At 41.4% G+C, this 19,105-nt stretch overlaps 1 protein-coding gene across 1 annotated transcript; it reads left to right on the top strand.

Moving 5' to 3' along the window:
- Positions 1-321: 321 nt before the first annotated feature.
- LOC127343964 (nucleobase-ascorbate transporter 2) lies at positions 322-3,973 on the top strand. The gene is made up of 14 exons (XM_051370178.2): positions 322-791; positions 883-980; positions 1,067-1,243; positions 1,346-1,446; positions 1,570-1,645; positions 1,744-1,803; positions 1,906-2,090; positions 2,334-2,430; positions 2,511-2,597; positions 2,695-2,753; positions 2,831-2,922; positions 3,016-3,093; positions 3,197-3,357; positions 3,498-3,973. The coding sequence occupies exons 1-14, from the start codon at positions 701-703 to the stop codon at positions 3,708-3,710; spliced, it is 1,575 nt and encodes a 524-aa protein (XP_051226138.1). The 5' UTR covers positions 322-700; the 3' UTR covers positions 3,711-3,973.
- The last annotated feature ends 15,132 nt before the right edge of the window (positions 3,974-19,105 follow it).

Below are 19,105 nucleotides of genomic sequence, written 5' to 3'. Positions count from 1 at the left end.
TTTTCCGTTTCGCATGTCACGGCGGTAAAGTATTACTACGCTCGACCTTTGCGGGTTGGTCGTCAGGTAGAAAAATGATGGGAGACAACGACGACACAGTTCTTCAAAGCAAAGAAAAAGAAAGACCTACAGTGCCCTGCCGCGTAGACGTCGGTCCTAGGTAGCCCAGGCCGGCGGTAGCCAGTAGGGAAATACCGGGGGCAATGGAGGGCAGTTCGGTCAGGGCCAAAAATCCAACGGCCAGTTCTCCTCCTCCGGACGGTGGAGGGAAGAAGCACTGTGGAGAGACCGGAAGAAAGCATTAACCCCGGCAAGCAGGATAAAAGGAAAAGAGAAGGGTGAGGAGGAACCACCAAAGGAGACGAGAAACAAAGGCTGGTGGCCGGTACTAACAGCAGCCGTAGTGTAGTAGACGCCGGCCATAGTGTCTTGGCGCCGCTCGCTCCCAACAGATTTCGTCCCCAGCTGCAAGCGGCATTGTGAACACTCGAGTGTGGTGAGTGAGTTGAGTGAGCGAGCGGCGGAAGCAAAGCCCCCCATCCGGTTGTCGTCTTCTTCCTCTCGAATTCGTGAGAGGACAAGACGAGACGCGCGCTCCGTTGCCTTCATAAGCCAGGGAATCGTGCGGCGTGCGGAACAGGGAGGCCGGAGTTTCTTTCGAGCATTTTCTTCTTCTTCTTGTCGAGAAGGGAGAGGGGAAATGTCGGAGGTGAAGCCGGAGGAGATCAGCCATCCGGCCATGGAGCAGCTCCAGGGCTTCGAGTACTGCATCGACTCCAACCCGCCCTGGGGTGAGTGTCCCACTCTAATCCACCGGCCTTTTTCATTTTCGAGGTCTGCCTGGATTCCACTCTGAACCACCGTCTTCTTTTGCTGTTCCAGGGGAGGCCATTATCCTGGGCTTCCAGCACTACATCCTGGCGCTGGGCACGGCGGTGATGATCCCCACGGTGCTCGTGCCCATGATGGGCGGAAGCGATGTGAGTGTCCCCTTGCCATTCTCTCGATTCGCATCACCCGACGATTTCGGTGTCTATGTCTGACGGTGTTCTCGGATGGGTCGCAGGGAGACAGGGTGAGGGTGGTCCAAACGCTGCTCTTCGTCACCGGCATCAACACGCTGCTGCAGTCGCTCTTCGGGACGCGCCTGCCCACGGTCATCGGCGGCTCCTACGCCTTCGTCATCCCGATTATGGCCATCGTGCAGGACTCGTCGCTCACCGCGATAACCGACAACCACGAGGTGAGCAGCCATTCACATTTTAGATTTTACCCGCACGTTCAGCTGGTTTTTTGCCCCCTTCTGATTTGGTGGTGCTCATGGAACTCGTTCATATGCTCGCAGAGGTTCCTCCAGAGCATGAGGGCCATACAGGGCGCGCTGATTGTATCCTCCAGCATTCAGATCATCCTGGGTTACAGCCAGCTCTGGGGGATTTTCTCCAGGTACTACTTCACAATGCCTTGTAGTAGTACAAGTAACAATGTTGGGTGCTGCACATGCATTTCTGTTCAGATTCGATGTTGCCTAGGCTCTACTGATGGATGGGTCATGGGTTTAACTTTCAGATTCTTCAGTCCAGTGGGGATGGCACCGGTGGTTGCGCTGCTCGGTTTTGGCCTCTTCGAGAGAGGATTCCCCGTGGTATGTATGGCTTGCTCTGTATCAGATTCTTCATTTGGCGTTTCTCATTTTCTTTAGGAGAGATGATAATTGCGTTGAACTCATTGATGCTACATCAGGTTGGGAGATGCGTTGAGGTTGGCCTGCCGATGCTCATCCTCTTTGTCGTGCTTTCCCAGGTTTGACAAGCAAATTAAACTACCCAAGTCATTGCTCGTTAGCAAAGTTCATACCAAAAAGTTCAGCATTGCTAATTAGCGCCTTTTTTGTTCTTATATCAGTATCTGAAGAATGTACAAATAAAAGATATTCCCGTGCTGGAAAGATTCTCCTTGTTCATCTGTATTGCACTGGTTTGGGCCTATGCTCAAATCCTCACTTCTGGTGGCGCGTATAAGCATAGCAGTGAGATCACTCAGATCAACTGCCGCACGGACCGTGCCAATTTGATCTCTTCCGCCCCATGGTTAGCCCTCTTCCCACTGTCACATATCTGTAATTTATGATCATCTCTGTTGTACATTGGGAAGGGCTGAAATGTGAAGATGCTCTAGACTGTAGTTGGTATTATGGGCTTTTCTATGCATACAAACAATGAATTAACAGATCAATACTGCATCCTAAGTTTTATTATCCAACTCAAGCTAGTTCTTCAGTTGAATGAAACATTTTAACAGCATTCTTGAGCTGAGTTTTGTACTGATCACAGGATCAAGATCCCATATCCACTGCAATGGGGCGCACCAACCTTCAGTGCTGGCCAATCGTTTGGCATGGTGTCTGCTGTTTTGGTCTCGCTAATAGAGGTGATACCCCAAATTACTCGTTGTAAGTAGCCATTTATGTGCATGGCAGCCTTGATCTTAACAATGTCTCCGTGCAACAGTCCACAGCCTCTTACAATGCTGCAGCTCGGCTTGCAAGTGCAACTCCACCTCCAGCCCATATCCTGAGCAGAGGCATTGGGTGGCAGGTAAATATTATCTTCGAGCCCTGGCTGTTCCATCATTTTCTGTTCTGAATGTTATTCGAATTCAAAAGAGATAGAAGAATAATACTCTATGAAACAGGGAATTGGCATACTCCTCAGTGGGCTATTTGGAACAGGGACCGGCTCCACTGTCTCAGTGTATGTTGCATAGAAGAAATTCATGATGTACAAAGTGTTTCTTTAAGCCGTGATACTTACCATTGTGAACAATGCAGGGAGAATGTGGGATTACTAGGATCAACAAGGATCGGGAGCCGGCGCGTCATACAAATCTCTGCTGGTTTCATGATCTTTTTCTCCATGCTGGGTGAGTTATCTGAACTGAACCTTCTTGAGATAATATCTTGCACTGATAAACACAGGTATCCTGAATCATAAAACTCTCTTGTATTTCTTGCAGGAAAATTCGGAGCACTGTTTGCTTCCATCCCGTTCACGATCTTCGCTGCAGTGTACTGTGTCTTGTTCGGGCTAGTTGGTAGGTTACCCCGACACCATCTGCTACGAGTACTATGTGCATTTGAATGTCTTGTTAGTTGTCTGTTGTTTTCTAATGAACTGTTTGCTTCCTGTGATTCCAGCTGCAGTGGGGCTCTCCTTCTTGCAGTTCACAAACATGAACTCCATGCGCAACCTCTTTATCGTGGGCGTCTCCATCTTCCTTGGCTTATCTGTGCCGGAGTACTTCTTCCGGTACAGCATGGCTGCCAACCGTGGGCCTGCGCACACTAAAGCTGGATGGGTTTGTCCCTCGTCCTTTTCATCTTCTCTCTGTCTTATTGCTCATAGTCAAAAGCACCGCGTGCCTGAACTCCACTTCAGCAATGTTTCTGAATCTTATGTGTGTGTGATCCGACACTGACCTGAAATATCTGTATACAGTTCAACGACTACATCAACACGATCTTCTCGTCGCCGCCGACGGTGGGGCTGATGGTGGCCGTGTTCCTGGACAACACGCTGGAGGTGAAGGACGCGGCCAGGGATCGGGGGATGCCGGCGTGGGTGCCGTTCCGGTCGTTCAAGGGGGACAGCAGGAACGAGGAGTTCTACAGCCTGCCATTCAACCTCAATCGCTTCTTCCCTCCGTCGTAAACCCACTGGCAGACTAGGCGTTCGGCGTGCTATCTTTGATGATGCGATCGTGCATGTGTTTGTTGGAAAGAAAGAACTCAGAGTGTTGAGCAGAGGAAATAGTAGATGTATTAGCTAGCTGGCCTGGCCATTGTTTCATTCGTTAAATTGTTCCTTGTCTATGCTTATTGTAGATCGGGGTGGAGAGGTGCCGGGAAACCCGCCCACCCTGTGAGGTAGCTCGTGTTTTTGCCCGTGCTAAATAGAAGATCATCGCCTAGCAATGTTGCACGTTGCCCGTGATAACACAACATCTGAAAACTTAACCTTAAAATGGGATTGGCTCTGGTGGTTAGGTTTGTTGTGGTGCAACCAACCCACGCAGGGTTGTGTCCTAGACTTGGCATGGTTGTTTGAATTTACCTAGATTTATTCCAAGATTTAGGCCTCGGCAACTTAAATTTTCAGAGACTAACAAGATTTCCCCATTATTATTACTTGTGTGCTGACTTATAAAAATGGTGTTAAATTATCCACTATAGTATCTAGATTTTTGTTTTTATCACCATTTTATTTTTTAAATTCACTTTGAAAATTGGAAAAAGGGGCACATGAGCCGTCACTTTGAGAATATACTATGAATTGCTTTTTTTTTTTGCGTGCACAAAGAAATGAAAAGTAGATCGTTCGCACAGACGATGGAATAATGAAGTTCGAGCTATTCATTTGCATCTGTTGCCCTTTAAAAACAGTACTATTGTGTCATGCTTCTCTAATCTGCAAGAGGAAGAGTGCAGCTTCTAAAGTATTGAAGGAGTATGATTCTCGGCATTCATCTTAAATCGTAAGTACATAGAGAAGCATGCTTTATCTGTGTCAACAAGAATCGTGTTAGCATACAAACATTTTATTTTATTTTATTTTTGTCATTACCAGACAAAAGGAAAGAACAAAACAGGGTAAAGGTTGAAACTTTTATCCGAAGATCAATCAAAATCACAACACTTGTGTGATCCAACGTAAATAAATTTGTTAGTAGTAGTAAATTTGTACACACCAATATATGAACAATCGTTTTTTTTTCTTGATCCTTTATGTAGGATTCTTTCTTGGTCTGCTATTGCCGTTGTACATAACAAAAGAAAATCTTCATCGAAGTACACCTGTCTTATGAATATATTATGAATTGCGATGTACAAATGAAGTTGCAAAGAATCGAATCAATGTAGCAACGTTCTGGTGTGGCTTGGGAAAGGAGTCAATACTATGTATTGAGGTAAAGTAACAAACTATGGATCACGCAAGCAAGCAATTGTAGGGAAAATCAAACAAGTGAATATTATATTGTTAGACTAAAACAGAGAAAAAGTCAGCAGTGTGATCCCTTGCGTTGGCTAGAGTGGGTATGGAGTTTGGGTCTCAGTTTGTCTTTAATCCTCACATGCCAGTTGCCCTCTCCATGCATGCTTATACTCCAATGCTTGTTCCTCTTGTCTATTTTAGGAAGGTTCATCGATACATCTAATTTATGCAACATCATATTCTCATGTATTTCAGGAATAGTTCCAAGAAACGAAAGTACATGGTAATTGAGTTGTCGTGCACGAGCTCAGGTGAGAGGACCTTCTATTTGTGTAGTTGTAGGTGCAACAAATGTATATGTATCTAGTTAGACATGTTCCATAAAGTCTTGCTACAGGAGATGGTCTAGCACAATTAAAAGAAAACATTGATTAACAATGCACAATTGGATGCAAATATATATGAACAGAACAAAGACAGAACATGTTGAATGAAAAGATATCACCATAGTTTAAAAGTTCTCGAGGAACAATACAACAAGCTTCTTATCCTCGCACCTAACATTGCCATAATTTGCGTAGAGATTCATTTGCTGCATGCTTATGTTAACACGATTGTAAACATTGGCATATTATGTTATCCTCGCACCTGCAGGGATGGGTCGGCAGATGGCCACACAATCACGAGCAGCGAGAGATCAGCAGGAGACGCATTCCACATGAGAAAATCAGGAAGCAACCGAGCAGATTGTAAATTATCATGGATTGCAGAGCTGACCCTATAGATTTGAGGCCCCAGAATCAGTTGAGCACCTCGATCCTGCTCATCTACGAGCCTGTTTGTATGCTAGAGTAACTCAAGGGCTACTCAGGAAGCATGGATGAGTATCTTGGCATCATGCGTGTTAGCCACTAATTGCCGCATGAAGAAGATCATCACCAGTGACCTGGAGGAGATCCAAGTGGTCATGCATCCAGATGCTAGACAAGGAGAACATCATCGGCCAGATCAAGTGTAACATGTTGGTTTGGGAAGATGGATAAAAGGGGGTGCTTCCTGCCGACCTCCAGGACCTCACGGGCTAACTGAGATCATTGGTGACTCGCCTGGAGGGAGGAGAGAACTCGTCGTCTCCCCGTAAGGCGCCCCCTATGGCTTCACAAGCACGCCCACTCCTCGACCATCTCGAAGTCGCTTGCAAATAAACCACATAGGGGTTTGCCTGGCTGAAGACCGCTCGCTAGCGGCTTGACAAGTGACCCACCGACTAGAGCAGTTGTACGCCAAATAACATGTATGCATTGAAAAGTACGATAATGTTGCCTCTGATGCTCATATGCACGAGCACCGCGAGTCTAGCGACCTCCCCCTCACACCAATGAGCATCAGAGACAAGCTTACCGTACTTCCATGCGCATTCTTGTTGTTTGGCATGCAGCTGCTCTAGTTCGGCGACACACTTCAAATCGTGAGCGATCGGCCTTCAGCTGAGCCAACCCCTCCGTGGTTTCCTTTTGCAAATGACTTTGATCTATTGGAGGAGCGGGTGTGCTTGTGAAAGCATAGGGGCCGCTTTGCCGGGAGACGCCCGATCTCTCTCATCCCATCAAAAGATCATTCAGTCCAAACGGAAAAGAAGGTGAGATCCTTCCTCCGCCAGCGCCTCCTAGGACAAGTGGAAATGTCACGATTTACACTAGGCCCTAACGATCTTCCTAGTGTAGATCATGGTCTTTCCACTTGTCCTAGGTGGCAGCAGCGGAAAAAGGATCGCGCCTTGTTTTCGGTTTAGGCTGAGTGATCTTTCAGCAAGACGCTTGTGTGGTTTGCCGGCAGAGCGGTCGTCCTTTTGTCGTGGCCGCCACCGGACTTCCTGCCATGGGGCTTCTCTCGCCTATCCATCTTAGCCTGGGTACACGCATGGTCACAGTAAGGATGAAGTAAGATTAATAGAAAACCAAGAAGGGGCTATAAAGAAAAAAGAAGACGATGTTCAGCTATTCGTGGTGTGCTAGCTGCCGCTGATGGTCTGTGGCCAAGAATTAACGCCGGCGGCCGCCGTTGCGCGGGCCGTGAAGGCTGTCACAGTCGCCGCTCTCGCCTGGTGGTCGTCAAGGAACGTGATCGATGGCCAGCAACATATGAGATCGGTTTTCCTGCTTCGATACGCCGCATCAAAGAACTTGTTGGGGGCGTGGATATATAGCTGTCGTGGAAGAAAAGCTGTGAAGGGCACGACACCATCATTATATAACCCTTCGTTACAGCGGTTGGAGAATCACAAGTCACGCGCAAGAATCGCAACGTCCTAATGGATTTGGATACGGGATGATAAACAACGGTGCAAATCAAAGTGCGTTGCAGGCTGCACAGATACCGGTTGCGCTGGCCGAGAGTTTCGCCAATGCGAGGCAGACGTGTGCTTCGTGCGCGACCTCACTTTGTCGAGAGGCATTTGTTCGACGCTGGTTTCTGGTACGCGGCTCAAGTTGGCACGTTGGGATACAAAGTGCAGGAGTTAAGCTAAGCCTCGGTAATTTAATGAGATGCGAATATGGGTGCGTGGTCACTCGATGGATCAATTCAAGTGTGTATATATACATGAAGCCATGAAGCTAGTATCCATCCAACATACATGCATGGCACCTTCATGAGACCTGCTAGCTTTGTTTGATGATCTTCACGTTGGATAACTAGAATTGTTTTGCCTAAATTTTGTTGAGATAATTTTATTGTCTAAGGTTAATAAAGCAGTAAGGATCCAACAATACCGATCTATCTATCTTCTTAATGTTAGCTTTAAAATTTTCACTAAAGTCACCACGATTAGGTTGAACACGGTGACAAACCATGTGGTCCGTCCTTCACAAAATGTTTTTGCAAGGACATAACATCCAAGAAGTTGAATGGGGTGATTTTATAGATTGACTTCGAAAAGCCTGTGATAAGGCTAAGTGGTCTTTCCTCAGATAGACTAAGAATGAAAGGTTTTTTTGATGACTAGCGTGCTTTAAGTAATAGTTTCCTCTCCGGTGGAAGTGTTGACACTAAAGCCAATGATGACATGGGCAATTACTTTCAACCTAAGAAGGGACTCATATAGGGTGTACAAAAAACAGAGTTTAGTGGTGTGCAAACCGAGAGTTTAAAGATGGGTCCAATGGGGTGCCTTTGGCATCCCAAGCTTATGGTCGTCACCATTCTTGGATAGCTCTTGGTGTGGTGTTCCTCTATTTCTTGTGGAAAAACATCAACACAAAATTTTCTCCCATTTCTTTCAATTGGATGACATTACTGGTACAAATATATCATGCTTGCTGCCATATTCTAGAAAGACAAGATTATTTCTTTATGAAATAGAGATCACATAATGTCCTACTTATTCCTAGTACATCAAAAGTTTTTTTAAAATCATTTTGATACCTAACAGAATGGTTCTAACATTAGGGGCAGAGTCTGTGGCAAAACTTAATCTTTTTGACTACCTAGTCATGTCAAGAATTTTAGCCAATTTTTGTGCATATAGAGGGTGAAAAGTTGAAACTTCAGTGAATTTTTTAAGATTTTAGGAGTTACCAAAAAATTAAAAAAATCATGCACTAAAAAGTAGCATGCATAAATCAAGAGCTTCCATTTAGTTTCACAACTTTTAACACCCAAATGGGTAAAACTTGGTACTTTAATTTAAAAACCAGGGAGTACTAAAAATAAACTACCTTGCAAAATCAAGCATGTTGAATAAAATCATCTCGGGTTGCCTCCTGTAAAGTTCTTTCTTTATAGCCATATAGTTAGGCTTACTTGATTTAAGTTGTATGGAAATCATGTGGTAGCTTAAATCTTGGTGCTACCTCCTTCTTCCTTGAAAAGTGCCTCATACACTTCTTATGTGGAAATTGAAACTTAACATTTCCTTCCTTTGAGTCAATAATAGCACATGTAGTTCTAAAAAGGGTCTCCCAAGAATTATAGGACTGGAGGTATTGTTCCCCATGTCCATGACAATAAAATCAACATGCAACATATGTCATATGTAACTCAACCATAACATTGATTACTCTTCCTAATGCTTGTTTATTTGAATCATCAGCACGTAATAGAACTATAGAGCAATTTTCCGTATTCTTAATATTTAGCAAATCATATAGCTCTTTAGATAAAACAGAGACACTAGATCCTAGATCTAAAATATCATGGTGTCTCTTTGTATATAGAAATTAATATCTTGGGGATCCAAGTATCCCCAAGCTTAGGTGGTATCATAGCTTCATTATTATACATCTCTATATTTTCTTTGATGACATAATTAGCTATGTATGAGCCAAATCCCGCTGGATGAACATTGATAATAAGATCTTTAGAAAACTTTTCAAGAATAGAAATGAGTTCATGCAAGCTATATTTGTCAAGATCAAGTAATGGCTCGTTTACTTATGTTAGCATATTGACTTCTTCTTTTGTTTATTATTTGTTACTATTAGTGGCTCTTTTCCTTTGATAGTATTTTCCTTTTCTTCTTATATTGGGTTTCTAGAAACATAGTAGATTCTAACACTATACACTCTTCTTTTTCATCATATTTTATTTCTTAATTAATGTCTAAATTAAGACTCTTAACTTTGTCCAAGCTCTTAGTAATATTGGTTTCTACTAACATTCCATCTAATATAGTAAACACATCATAGGATTTGTTGTTTATATAAGGAATCTCAGATTCTTTGTTTAGGAAACACATGGAGTTGTTGTTTTAGCCATAGTAAAAACTATTTATAAGCATCCAATCTCTTAACCCTTGTTCCATATTGAAAGTGAGTTTTTTTAAATCTCAACCAAGTTTGAGTGACGGTTTCATTCTCTTGTTGTTTAAAATCGAGTATAAACTTTTTGTGACAAAGAGTGCATTCCCCAAATTTCTCCAAAATCAAGGCCCTCATATTAAACCATGATTTTAAATCATTTTTTGTGCATTTTCATACCACAATTTGGCTGTTTTTGTTAAGGAGTGTGGAAATAACTTAAATCTCAATATCCTTGGATCTAGATCATGATTTTTTTATTGTCCCACAAAGTCTATCAAAATTTATAATATGGCATTCAGCAGCTAGTGAGTTACCACTAGCAAACCGTATAGTGTAAAGTGTAATCATTATTTTGGGATCAATGTAGCATTCTGAAAGGACGAGATGTCGCCTAGAGGGGGGGTGAATAGGCGATTTAAAAACCCTTACGGATTTGGCTTGTAAGATTGCGTCACTAAACTAACGCTTATTTTACAAGCACAAACCCTAAATATGCTAGGCTCAACTAAGTGCAGCAACAACAACTAGAGCTAAGCAAGATATGCACAATGTATATATGAACAACAAGTGATAGCAAGATATAATAATTACTTCAAGCTCGATGGCTATCACAAGGGAAATTAAACTTGGGTATAGAAATAACGGGGCACACAGAGACGAAGATGTATTCCCGTGTCCCTTCCTTTGCAAGAAGGTACGTCACGTTTGGAGAGGTGTGGATCCCACGAAGGATTTCCCAAATGCCACGAAGGCTCACCTTCTTCTCCGGGCCTATCCCACGAAGGAATAGCCCCTTTCCTTATGGTTAGCTTTTCCTCCACTCCGGAGATGGCAAGCTCCACAACCACTTCACAAGCTCCACGAAGGAGAAACCCGAGCCCCTTCACAACCTTGCATGAAGGAGGTCACCGGGACACCAACCAAACCAACTAGGAGGTCACCCTCCAAGAGTAACAAGATCACGGTCTCACACTCGAACTAATCATGGTGGAGGGCTCAACACTATGCAATGATGCAAAGCAAGAACACCAAAGGTGTTCAAATCCTTCATACTCAAATCTCACCAAGCAACAAATGCTATGATGAGATTAGAGAGGAAGAATGAAGGAGGAAATCAACAAATGACTCCAATATCTAGATTCAAAGGGTTCCCCTCAGTTAGAGGACAAATGGATTGGTGGGGATTGTAGATCTAGATCTCCTCTCTTCGATCCCTCAAGAATGAACAAGAATCATGAGGGGAATCAACAGATAGGGCAAGTTCTTCAAAGTCAACAATGGAGGAGAGAGAGTGGAAGAACTTACTCAGCCCAAGGTGGAAGAAGGCCTATTTATCGGATGACAACCTTGAAGAGGGTGATTCGACCGATCCCTTAGAATCTTGTGCTGAAGCGACTGAAATGTTTGAAGATGAAGACAATGATCCTGCCAATCCTGAAGCTCGTACAACATATCATAGATCTTTTGCTGATGAATTAAGTGATACAACGGAGTCGAATCATAGATCTTTATATTGCATTTATCTTACTTTCTATTTGCTGCACTATTTTAATCTAAAAATACAAAAAATACTTTTTCCTATTTGCATCCAAAACCCCAAAAACAATCAAACCTTTTACTATTTTTACTTAGCTAATTTATTTTATCTAGTTTTACTTGTTTTTTACTTAGCTAATTTATTTTATATAGTTTTACTTGTTTTATTACTACTTGTGTTTCATTTACTTACGCGAAACCTTGTGCTTGACAACCACACGGTCGAGTTGGGGACACGAAACTTTATTTTACTTTGCAGGATTGCTAGAAGATGAGAGGGAGAGATACCTCTTTGCCCAGTTCCCCGAGAGTTCAACCCTTGAGTCACCCTTTTGGGGAAAATTGCTTCCTGGACTACACACTTTGCACTTGGAGTCCCAACGTTTCAAAAGAATTTTGGTGGTGTTGTAATGCTCCATTAGTGTACATCATACAGGATGAACAAGCATACAGATAATCTCATCATCAGTTTAATTATAGGCTAAGAGACTGTAACAATCTTGAGCCTCATATTGACCACATTGCAGCACCGATGATTCTTTCTCACCAAGAACTATGCACAGTCATGACAAACTGTAAAATGCTCAACGTCAGAACGAAACATTCTGCCGGCAACGTGTGGTCACATTAAAATCGTTGGCTCAAAGACTAGCAAAACGCTAAAGAACAAATCATGGCCTCAAATTAAGCAGTGATTGCAACAAATCGTGGTCTCATAGTACCAAGGAAAATAGTGGGCGGCATAAAACGTGGCACACACAGGTATGAAAGAGATGATCCTACCGAACCTACGCCATGATCAAACAATGATCTTTGATCATGCCAATAGTTTCAGAAGGAACATCTCTCGGCTTTGTACTAGAGTGTAATCATCGACATGAACAGTAAAATCCCCCCAATCTAACATGCAATGTACCTAAAACAAGATCTAACCTTACTAGCAAGATCCTAAGTGTGAATAGCAAGTAAATCTTATTTCCAGTTGATAACTCCCCATTGCAGGGGATTACCGTAGTACAATTTGATTAGTATTTGAGTGTCGAACCCACGAGGAGCTGAAGGTAAACTATCTATTCTCTAAAGCCCTATAACCCACTTATATGGCCTTCTATACAAAGCTAGGATCTATAAGATGTTTGTGTATGTGAAGAGATTTCTTCTATAGAACTATATGTGCTGAAAATAAAATGCAATGAGTAAAAATAATGCAAGAAAAGTAAAGTGCAGTAAAGTAAAATGAGATGAAGTGAAGTGGAGTAACTCAAGGGAGTAAGTTTTATGATAAATTTCTATTTCATTAGGTTGGTTGTCATAATAAGTGAAGCACAAAGATAGTCTTTTTATTGTGTTTTCTAAGGAGGAGCCATGAATAGGTACATCCATATATGATACGTCCATTTTGCATCACTATTTTATATCATAATCTACTGTTATTCATTGATATATTTCATATTTAGAGATAATACTTATGTTATTTCACCTATTTTGCATGTTTCATGATTATTGGAGAATTACTCACCGGAGTCAGAATTCTGCTGGAAAAAGCACCGTCAGGATACAGTATTTCTGAAGATCAACAATTGACGGAAAATATACCGAAGCTCATATTTTTCCAGATGACGGAGCCAGCCAAAAGGGGAGGCCGAGGAGGGCCGCTATGGGCCCTCCCCATAGGCCGGTGCGGCCATCAAGGCTGGCGCGCCGCCACGTGGGGAGGGGGCCCACGACCCCCTTAGCCATCGCCCTTCCGCGTACTTCATCTACGAGAAACCCTAAGGTGCAGGGGATCATCGAGGATAGTCAGAGCCACCTCCTCGGGCGGAAAACACCAGAGAGAAAAGAGCTCTCCGGCAGGCAGAAATCTGTCTGGGAAATTCCCTCCCGGAGGGGGGAAATCGTCGCCATCGTCACCGTCATCGAGCTGGACTTCATTGGGATCATTATCATCATCACCTCCACCACCGACACCGTCATCTCCACCTCTACACCTCGTCTCCGCTGTAACATCTAGGGTTGAATCTTGAGTATTTCATAGGGGAAACTCTCCCGGTGTTTAATTACTCCTTGTTATTGATGCTATTGAGTGAAACCGTTGAATCAAGGTTTATGTTCAGATTGTTATCCATCATCATATCACCTCTGATCATGTTCCGTATGATGTCTTGTGAGTAGTTCATTTAGTTCTTGAGGACATGGGTGAAGTCCAAATGTTAGTACTGAACTATGTTGAGTAATATTTAATGGTTTGATATTTAAGTTATGGTGTTATTCTTCTAGTGGTGTCATGTGAACGTCGACTACATGATACTTCACCTTTATGGGCCTAGGGGAATGCATCTTGTATTCGTTTGCTAATTGTGGGGTTGCCGGAGTGACAGCAACCTGAACCCCCGTTGGTATATCGATGCATGAGGGATAGCAAGATCTCGGAGTTTAAGGCTGTGGTTAGATTTATCTTAATTACTTTCTTGTATTTGCGGATACTTGCAAGGGGTTTAATCACAAGTATGTATTAGTCCTATGAAGGGTGCATTAGCATAGGTTCACCCACACAACACTTATCAAAACAATGAAGATTAATCAACTATATGCAGCGGTACTAGACTAAATTCCCGTGTGTCCTCTAGAACGTTTGGTCATCATAAGTAAACAAACCGGCTTGTACTTTATGCTAAAAAGGATTGGGCCACTTACTGCAATTGCCATTCTCGCATTTTACTTACTTGTATTTTATTTATCTGCTATATCAAAACCTCCTGAAAACGTGTCTGTGAGCATTTACAGTGAATCCTTCATCGAAACTGCTTGTCAACACCTTCTGCTCCTCGTTGTGTTCGACACTCTTATTTATCGATAGCACTAGGATACACCCCTTATACTTGTGGGTCATCAAGACTATTTTCTGGCGCCGTTTCCGGGGAGTGAAGCGCTATTGGTAAGTGGAATTGGTAAGGAAAACTTTTACTGTACGTGCTATTTTTATTTCTGCCTGCTGCCATAATTCATTATGGAGATCTTCTCTTGAATTCCTATTTGGAAAATATACTACTACTGCAAAGGTAGTGGATGAGGCGCCAGGTGAGAAAGTGATTCCATATAAAATACCTATGAAAATTATTGAACGTGTTGTGGATAACCGCTATGAAGGGGATGAAACTGTCCATCCTGGAGATCATTTACTGTTTTTACATGAATTATGCGGGTTATTCAAGTGTGCAGGTATTTATATGGATGAAGTTAGTAAGAAACTATTCTCTATGTCGATGTCTGGTAAAGTGGCGCATTGGTATAAGCTGCTGAAGAATGGACATTCTCTTGATTGGAAGGATATTATGCCTCTATTTTATTCTAAATTCTATCCTCCAAGTGAAATTCACAAAGACCGAAACCGCATATATAATTTCTGGCTCATGATGGAGAGAGTATTGCCCAAGCATGGGGGAGATTGAAGTCTTTAATGCTCAAATGCCCCATTCATGAGCTTCCTGGTAATATCATCATTGATAATTTTTATGCAAGACTTTATTTTCAAGATAAAACCTTGCTGGATACTACTTGTTCTGGATCATTAACGCGCAATAAAGAAGAGTTTAAATGGGACCTTCTTGATCGGATTCAGGAGAATACTGAAGGATGGGTGAACGGCAAAGGTAGAGAGTCAGGTATAAATTATGAATATGAATGCATTGAAACTTTTATGGATACTGTAAAGCTTTTGCCTCTCATTTTGAATTGCCTAGGAAGAATTTTAATAAGTATCATGAACCTTACAAAGATAAAACTGATTCACATATAGGTAAATGTATTGAAGTTAAAACTGCTGATCACATTCTTCCTGAAGCTTATATTGAAAAAATTCCTTTTCCTGCTAAAATGAAGGAGTATTCTGTTATAACTAGTGTAGTTAACAAAAGTGTAATGAAACCTATAGAACCTGAGGAACAAATAAATGTTGAACCTTCTGTTGCAATAGTTAAAGACCTTGTGACTGAAAATGTAGAAGATGGTCACATCATTTTCTGTGAAGATGCTTCTAATATTGTTTCACATCCTAGTAAGTCTAGGAAAGCCAGTGTTCCTATGCTCTCTGTTAGAATTGGTGATCATTGTTATTATGGTTTATGCGATATTGGTGCAAGTTCTAGTGCCATTCCTTATGAGCTTTACAGTGAAATCATGCATGAAATTGGTTCTTGTGAACTTGAAGATATTGATGTGGTTATTCGGCTAGCTAATAGAAAAACTATCTCTCCTATTGGTATTGTTCGAGATGTGGAAGTTCTATGTGGTAAGATTAAATATACTGCTGACTTTTTGGTACTTGGTTCTGCTGCTAGTAAGACTTGTCCTATCATTTTTGGTAGACCTTTTCTAAATACTTGTGGAGCTATTATAGATTGCAAGAAAGAGAAAATTGTGACTAAATTTGCTGGTGAATCTTATGAGTTTAATTTCTCTAAATTTTACAAAGTTCCTTATGAAGCTGAATTGCCTAATGATGATTTTAGAGTTGAACAGCTTGCATTTGTTGCTCTTGCTCCTAATAATCCTTTGCAGCAATATTTGGAGGATCATGAGTGTGAAGTATTTAGGGAAGAAAGGAATGAGCTTGATGAAATTTTCCTTCGTCAACCCATTCTTAAACATTACTTACCGGTCGAAGATCTAGGTACAACACCACCACCAAAGGAAGATCCTGTTTTTGATTTGAAACCGTTACCTGATAATATTAAGTATGCTTATATTGATGATAAGAAAACATATCCTGTTATTATTAGTTCTTAGCTTTCAGATTTTGAGGAAGAAAGATTATTGGAAATATTGAAGAAACACCGAGGAGCTATTGGCTACACTCTTGATGACTTGAAGGGGATTTCTCCCTCTATTTGCCAACATGCCATCAACATGGAAGATGATGCAAAGCCTGTTGTTGAACATCAGTGTCGCCTAATTCCTAAGATGAAGGATGTGGTAAGGAATGAGGTATTGAAACTTCTTGAAGCTGGTATTATATATCCTATTGTTGATAGTAGATGGGTTAGTCATGTGAATTGTATTCCTAAGAAAGGAGGAATAACTGTTGTACCTAAAGATAATGATGAGCTCATCCCTCAAAGAGTAGTTGTAGGGTATAGAATGTGCATTGATTTTCGAAAGGTTAATAAAGTTACTAAGAAAGATCATTACCCTTTACCTTTTATTGATCAAATGTTAGAAAGGTTATCTAAAAATACTCATTTCTATTTTCTTGATGGTTATTCTGGGTTTTCACAAATTGCTGTTAGAGCTAAAGATCAAGAGAAAACCACCTTCACTTGTCCCTGTGGAACTTATGCTTATAGGCGTATGCCTTTTGGTTTATGTAATGCTCCTGCTACTTTTCAAAGATGCATGTCCGCTATTTTTCATGGCTATTGTGAAAAGATTGTAGAGGTATTCATGGATGACTTTTCTGTCTATGGGAATTCTTTTGATGATTGTTTGCGAAACCTTGATAAAGTCTTGCAGAGATGTGAAGAAACTAACCTTGCTCTTAATTGGGAGAAATGTCACTTTATGGTTAATGAAGGAATTGTATTGGGACATAAAATTTCTGAGAGAGGTATTGAAGTTGATAGAGCTAAAGTTGAAGCAATTGAGAAGATGCCCTATCCTAGGGATGTTAAAGGTATTCGTAGTATTCTTGGTCATGCTGGTTTTTATAGGAGATTTATTAAAGATTTCTCTAAAATTTCAAAGCCTCTTACTAATCTTCTCCAAAAAGATTTACCTTTTGTTTTTGATGATGATTGTAAGGAAGCTTTTGAAACTCTAAAGAAAGCCTTAACAACTGCTCCTGTAGTTGAACCTCCTGATTGGAATTTACCTTTTGAAATTATGTGTGATGCTAGTGATTTTGCTGTAGGTGCTGTTCTTGGACAGCGAGTAGATAAAAAGTTGAACGTTATTCATTATGCTAGTAAAACTCTTGATGCTGCTCAAAGAAATTATGCTACAACTGAAAAAGAGTTATTAGTTGTAGTTTTTGCTTGTGACAAGTTTAGAACTTATATTGTTGATTCAAAAGTCACAATTCATACTGATCATGCTGCAATTAGGTACCTTATGGAAAAGAAAGATGCTAAGCCAAGGCTTATTAGATGGGTGCTTCTTTTGCAAGAATTTGATTTACATATTGTAGATAGGAATTGTGCTGATAATCTTGTTGCTGATAATTTGTCTAGATTGGAAAATATTGCTTATGATCCTGTTCCCGCTAATGATAGTTTTCCAAATGAACAATTGGCTGAAATAAAGGTGAGCTCGCGAGATAGTGCTTGGTATGCTGATTATGCTAACTTTATTGTCTCCAAGTACTTGCCTCCAACCTTTTCAGCTCAGCAGAGGAGGAATTGTTTTATGACTTGAGGCATTATTTTTGGGATGACCCACACTTATATAAAGAAGGAGTGGATGGTATTATGCAAAGATGTGTCCCCAAATATGAACAACAAGAGATATTGAGTAAGTGTCATGGTAGTGTTTATGGAGGACATCACGCCGGAGATAGAACCGCACAAAAGGTTCTACAGTCAGGTTTTTATTGGCCAACTCTCTTTAAAGATGCAAGAAAGTTTATTTTATCTTGTGATGAATGTCAAAGAGTTGGTAATATCTCTAGACGCAATGAAATGCCTATGAATTATACTCTTGTTGTTGAACCATTTGATTGTTGGGGATTTGACTTCATGGGTCCTTTCCCTTCTTCAGAAGGTAACACTCATATACTTGTTGTTGTTGATTATGTTACTAAATGGGTGAAAGCCATACCCACAAAAAGTGCTGATGGTGAGACCTCTTTAAAAATGCTTTTAGATGTTATTTTTCCTAGGTTTGGAGTACCTAGATATCTTATGACTGTTGGAGGTTCTCATTTTATTCATGGTGGTTTTAGAAAAACTCTTGCTAAATATGGTATTAATCATAAAATTGCTTCAGCTTATCACCCTCAAACTAGTGGGCAAGTAGAATTATCAAATAGAGAAATTAAATCTATCTTGCAAAAGACTGTTAATAAATCTAGGAAAAATTGGGCTAGTAAGTTGAAGGAAGCGTTGTGGGCTTATAGAACTGCTTATAAAAATCCTATGGGTATGTCCCCTTATAAAATGGTTTATGGAAAAGCTTGTCATTTACCTTTAGAGCTAGAGCATGATGTCTACTCACGCTTCTTTTCCTGTAGACAGTGTTGGGCCTCCAAGAGCAGAGGTTTGTAGAACAGCAGCAAGTTTCCCTTAAGTTGAATCACCCAAGGTTTATCGAACTCAGGGAGGAAGAGGTCAAAGATATCCCTCTCAAGCAACCCTGCAATCACAATGCAAGAAGTCTCTTGTGTCCCCAACACACCTAATACACTTGTCAGATGTATAGGTGCACTAGTTCAGCGAAGAGATAGTGAAATACAAGTTGTATGGATGTATGTGAGCAGTAGTAACGGCACCAGAAAATAGCTTGCTGCTACAACTGGCGTGTGGTTGGTGGTGGGAATATTGCAGGCAGATGATGCGATGAGAACGATAAACAAGCGATGATTGCAGTATTTGGGAACAAGGCCTAGGGATCATACTTTCACTAGTGGACACTCTCAACATTGATCACATAATAAAACCACTCTACACTCTCTTGTTGGATGATGAACACCACTAATTGTGTAGGGCTACAAGAGCACCTCAATGCCGGAGTTAACAAGCTCCACAACATTCGATATTCATATTTAAATAACCTTAGAGTGCATGATAG

Source organism: Lolium perenne, chromosome 3, assembly GCF_019359855.2.
Source record: "Lolium perenne isolate Kyuss_39 chromosome 3, Kyuss_2.0, whole genome shotgun sequence".
Taxonomy (NCBI): Eukaryota; Viridiplantae; Streptophyta; class Magnoliopsida; order Poales; family Poaceae; genus Lolium; species Lolium perenne.
Note: the sequence above shows the minus strand (reverse complement) of the source record. Positions and strands in the feature narration are given on the sequence as shown.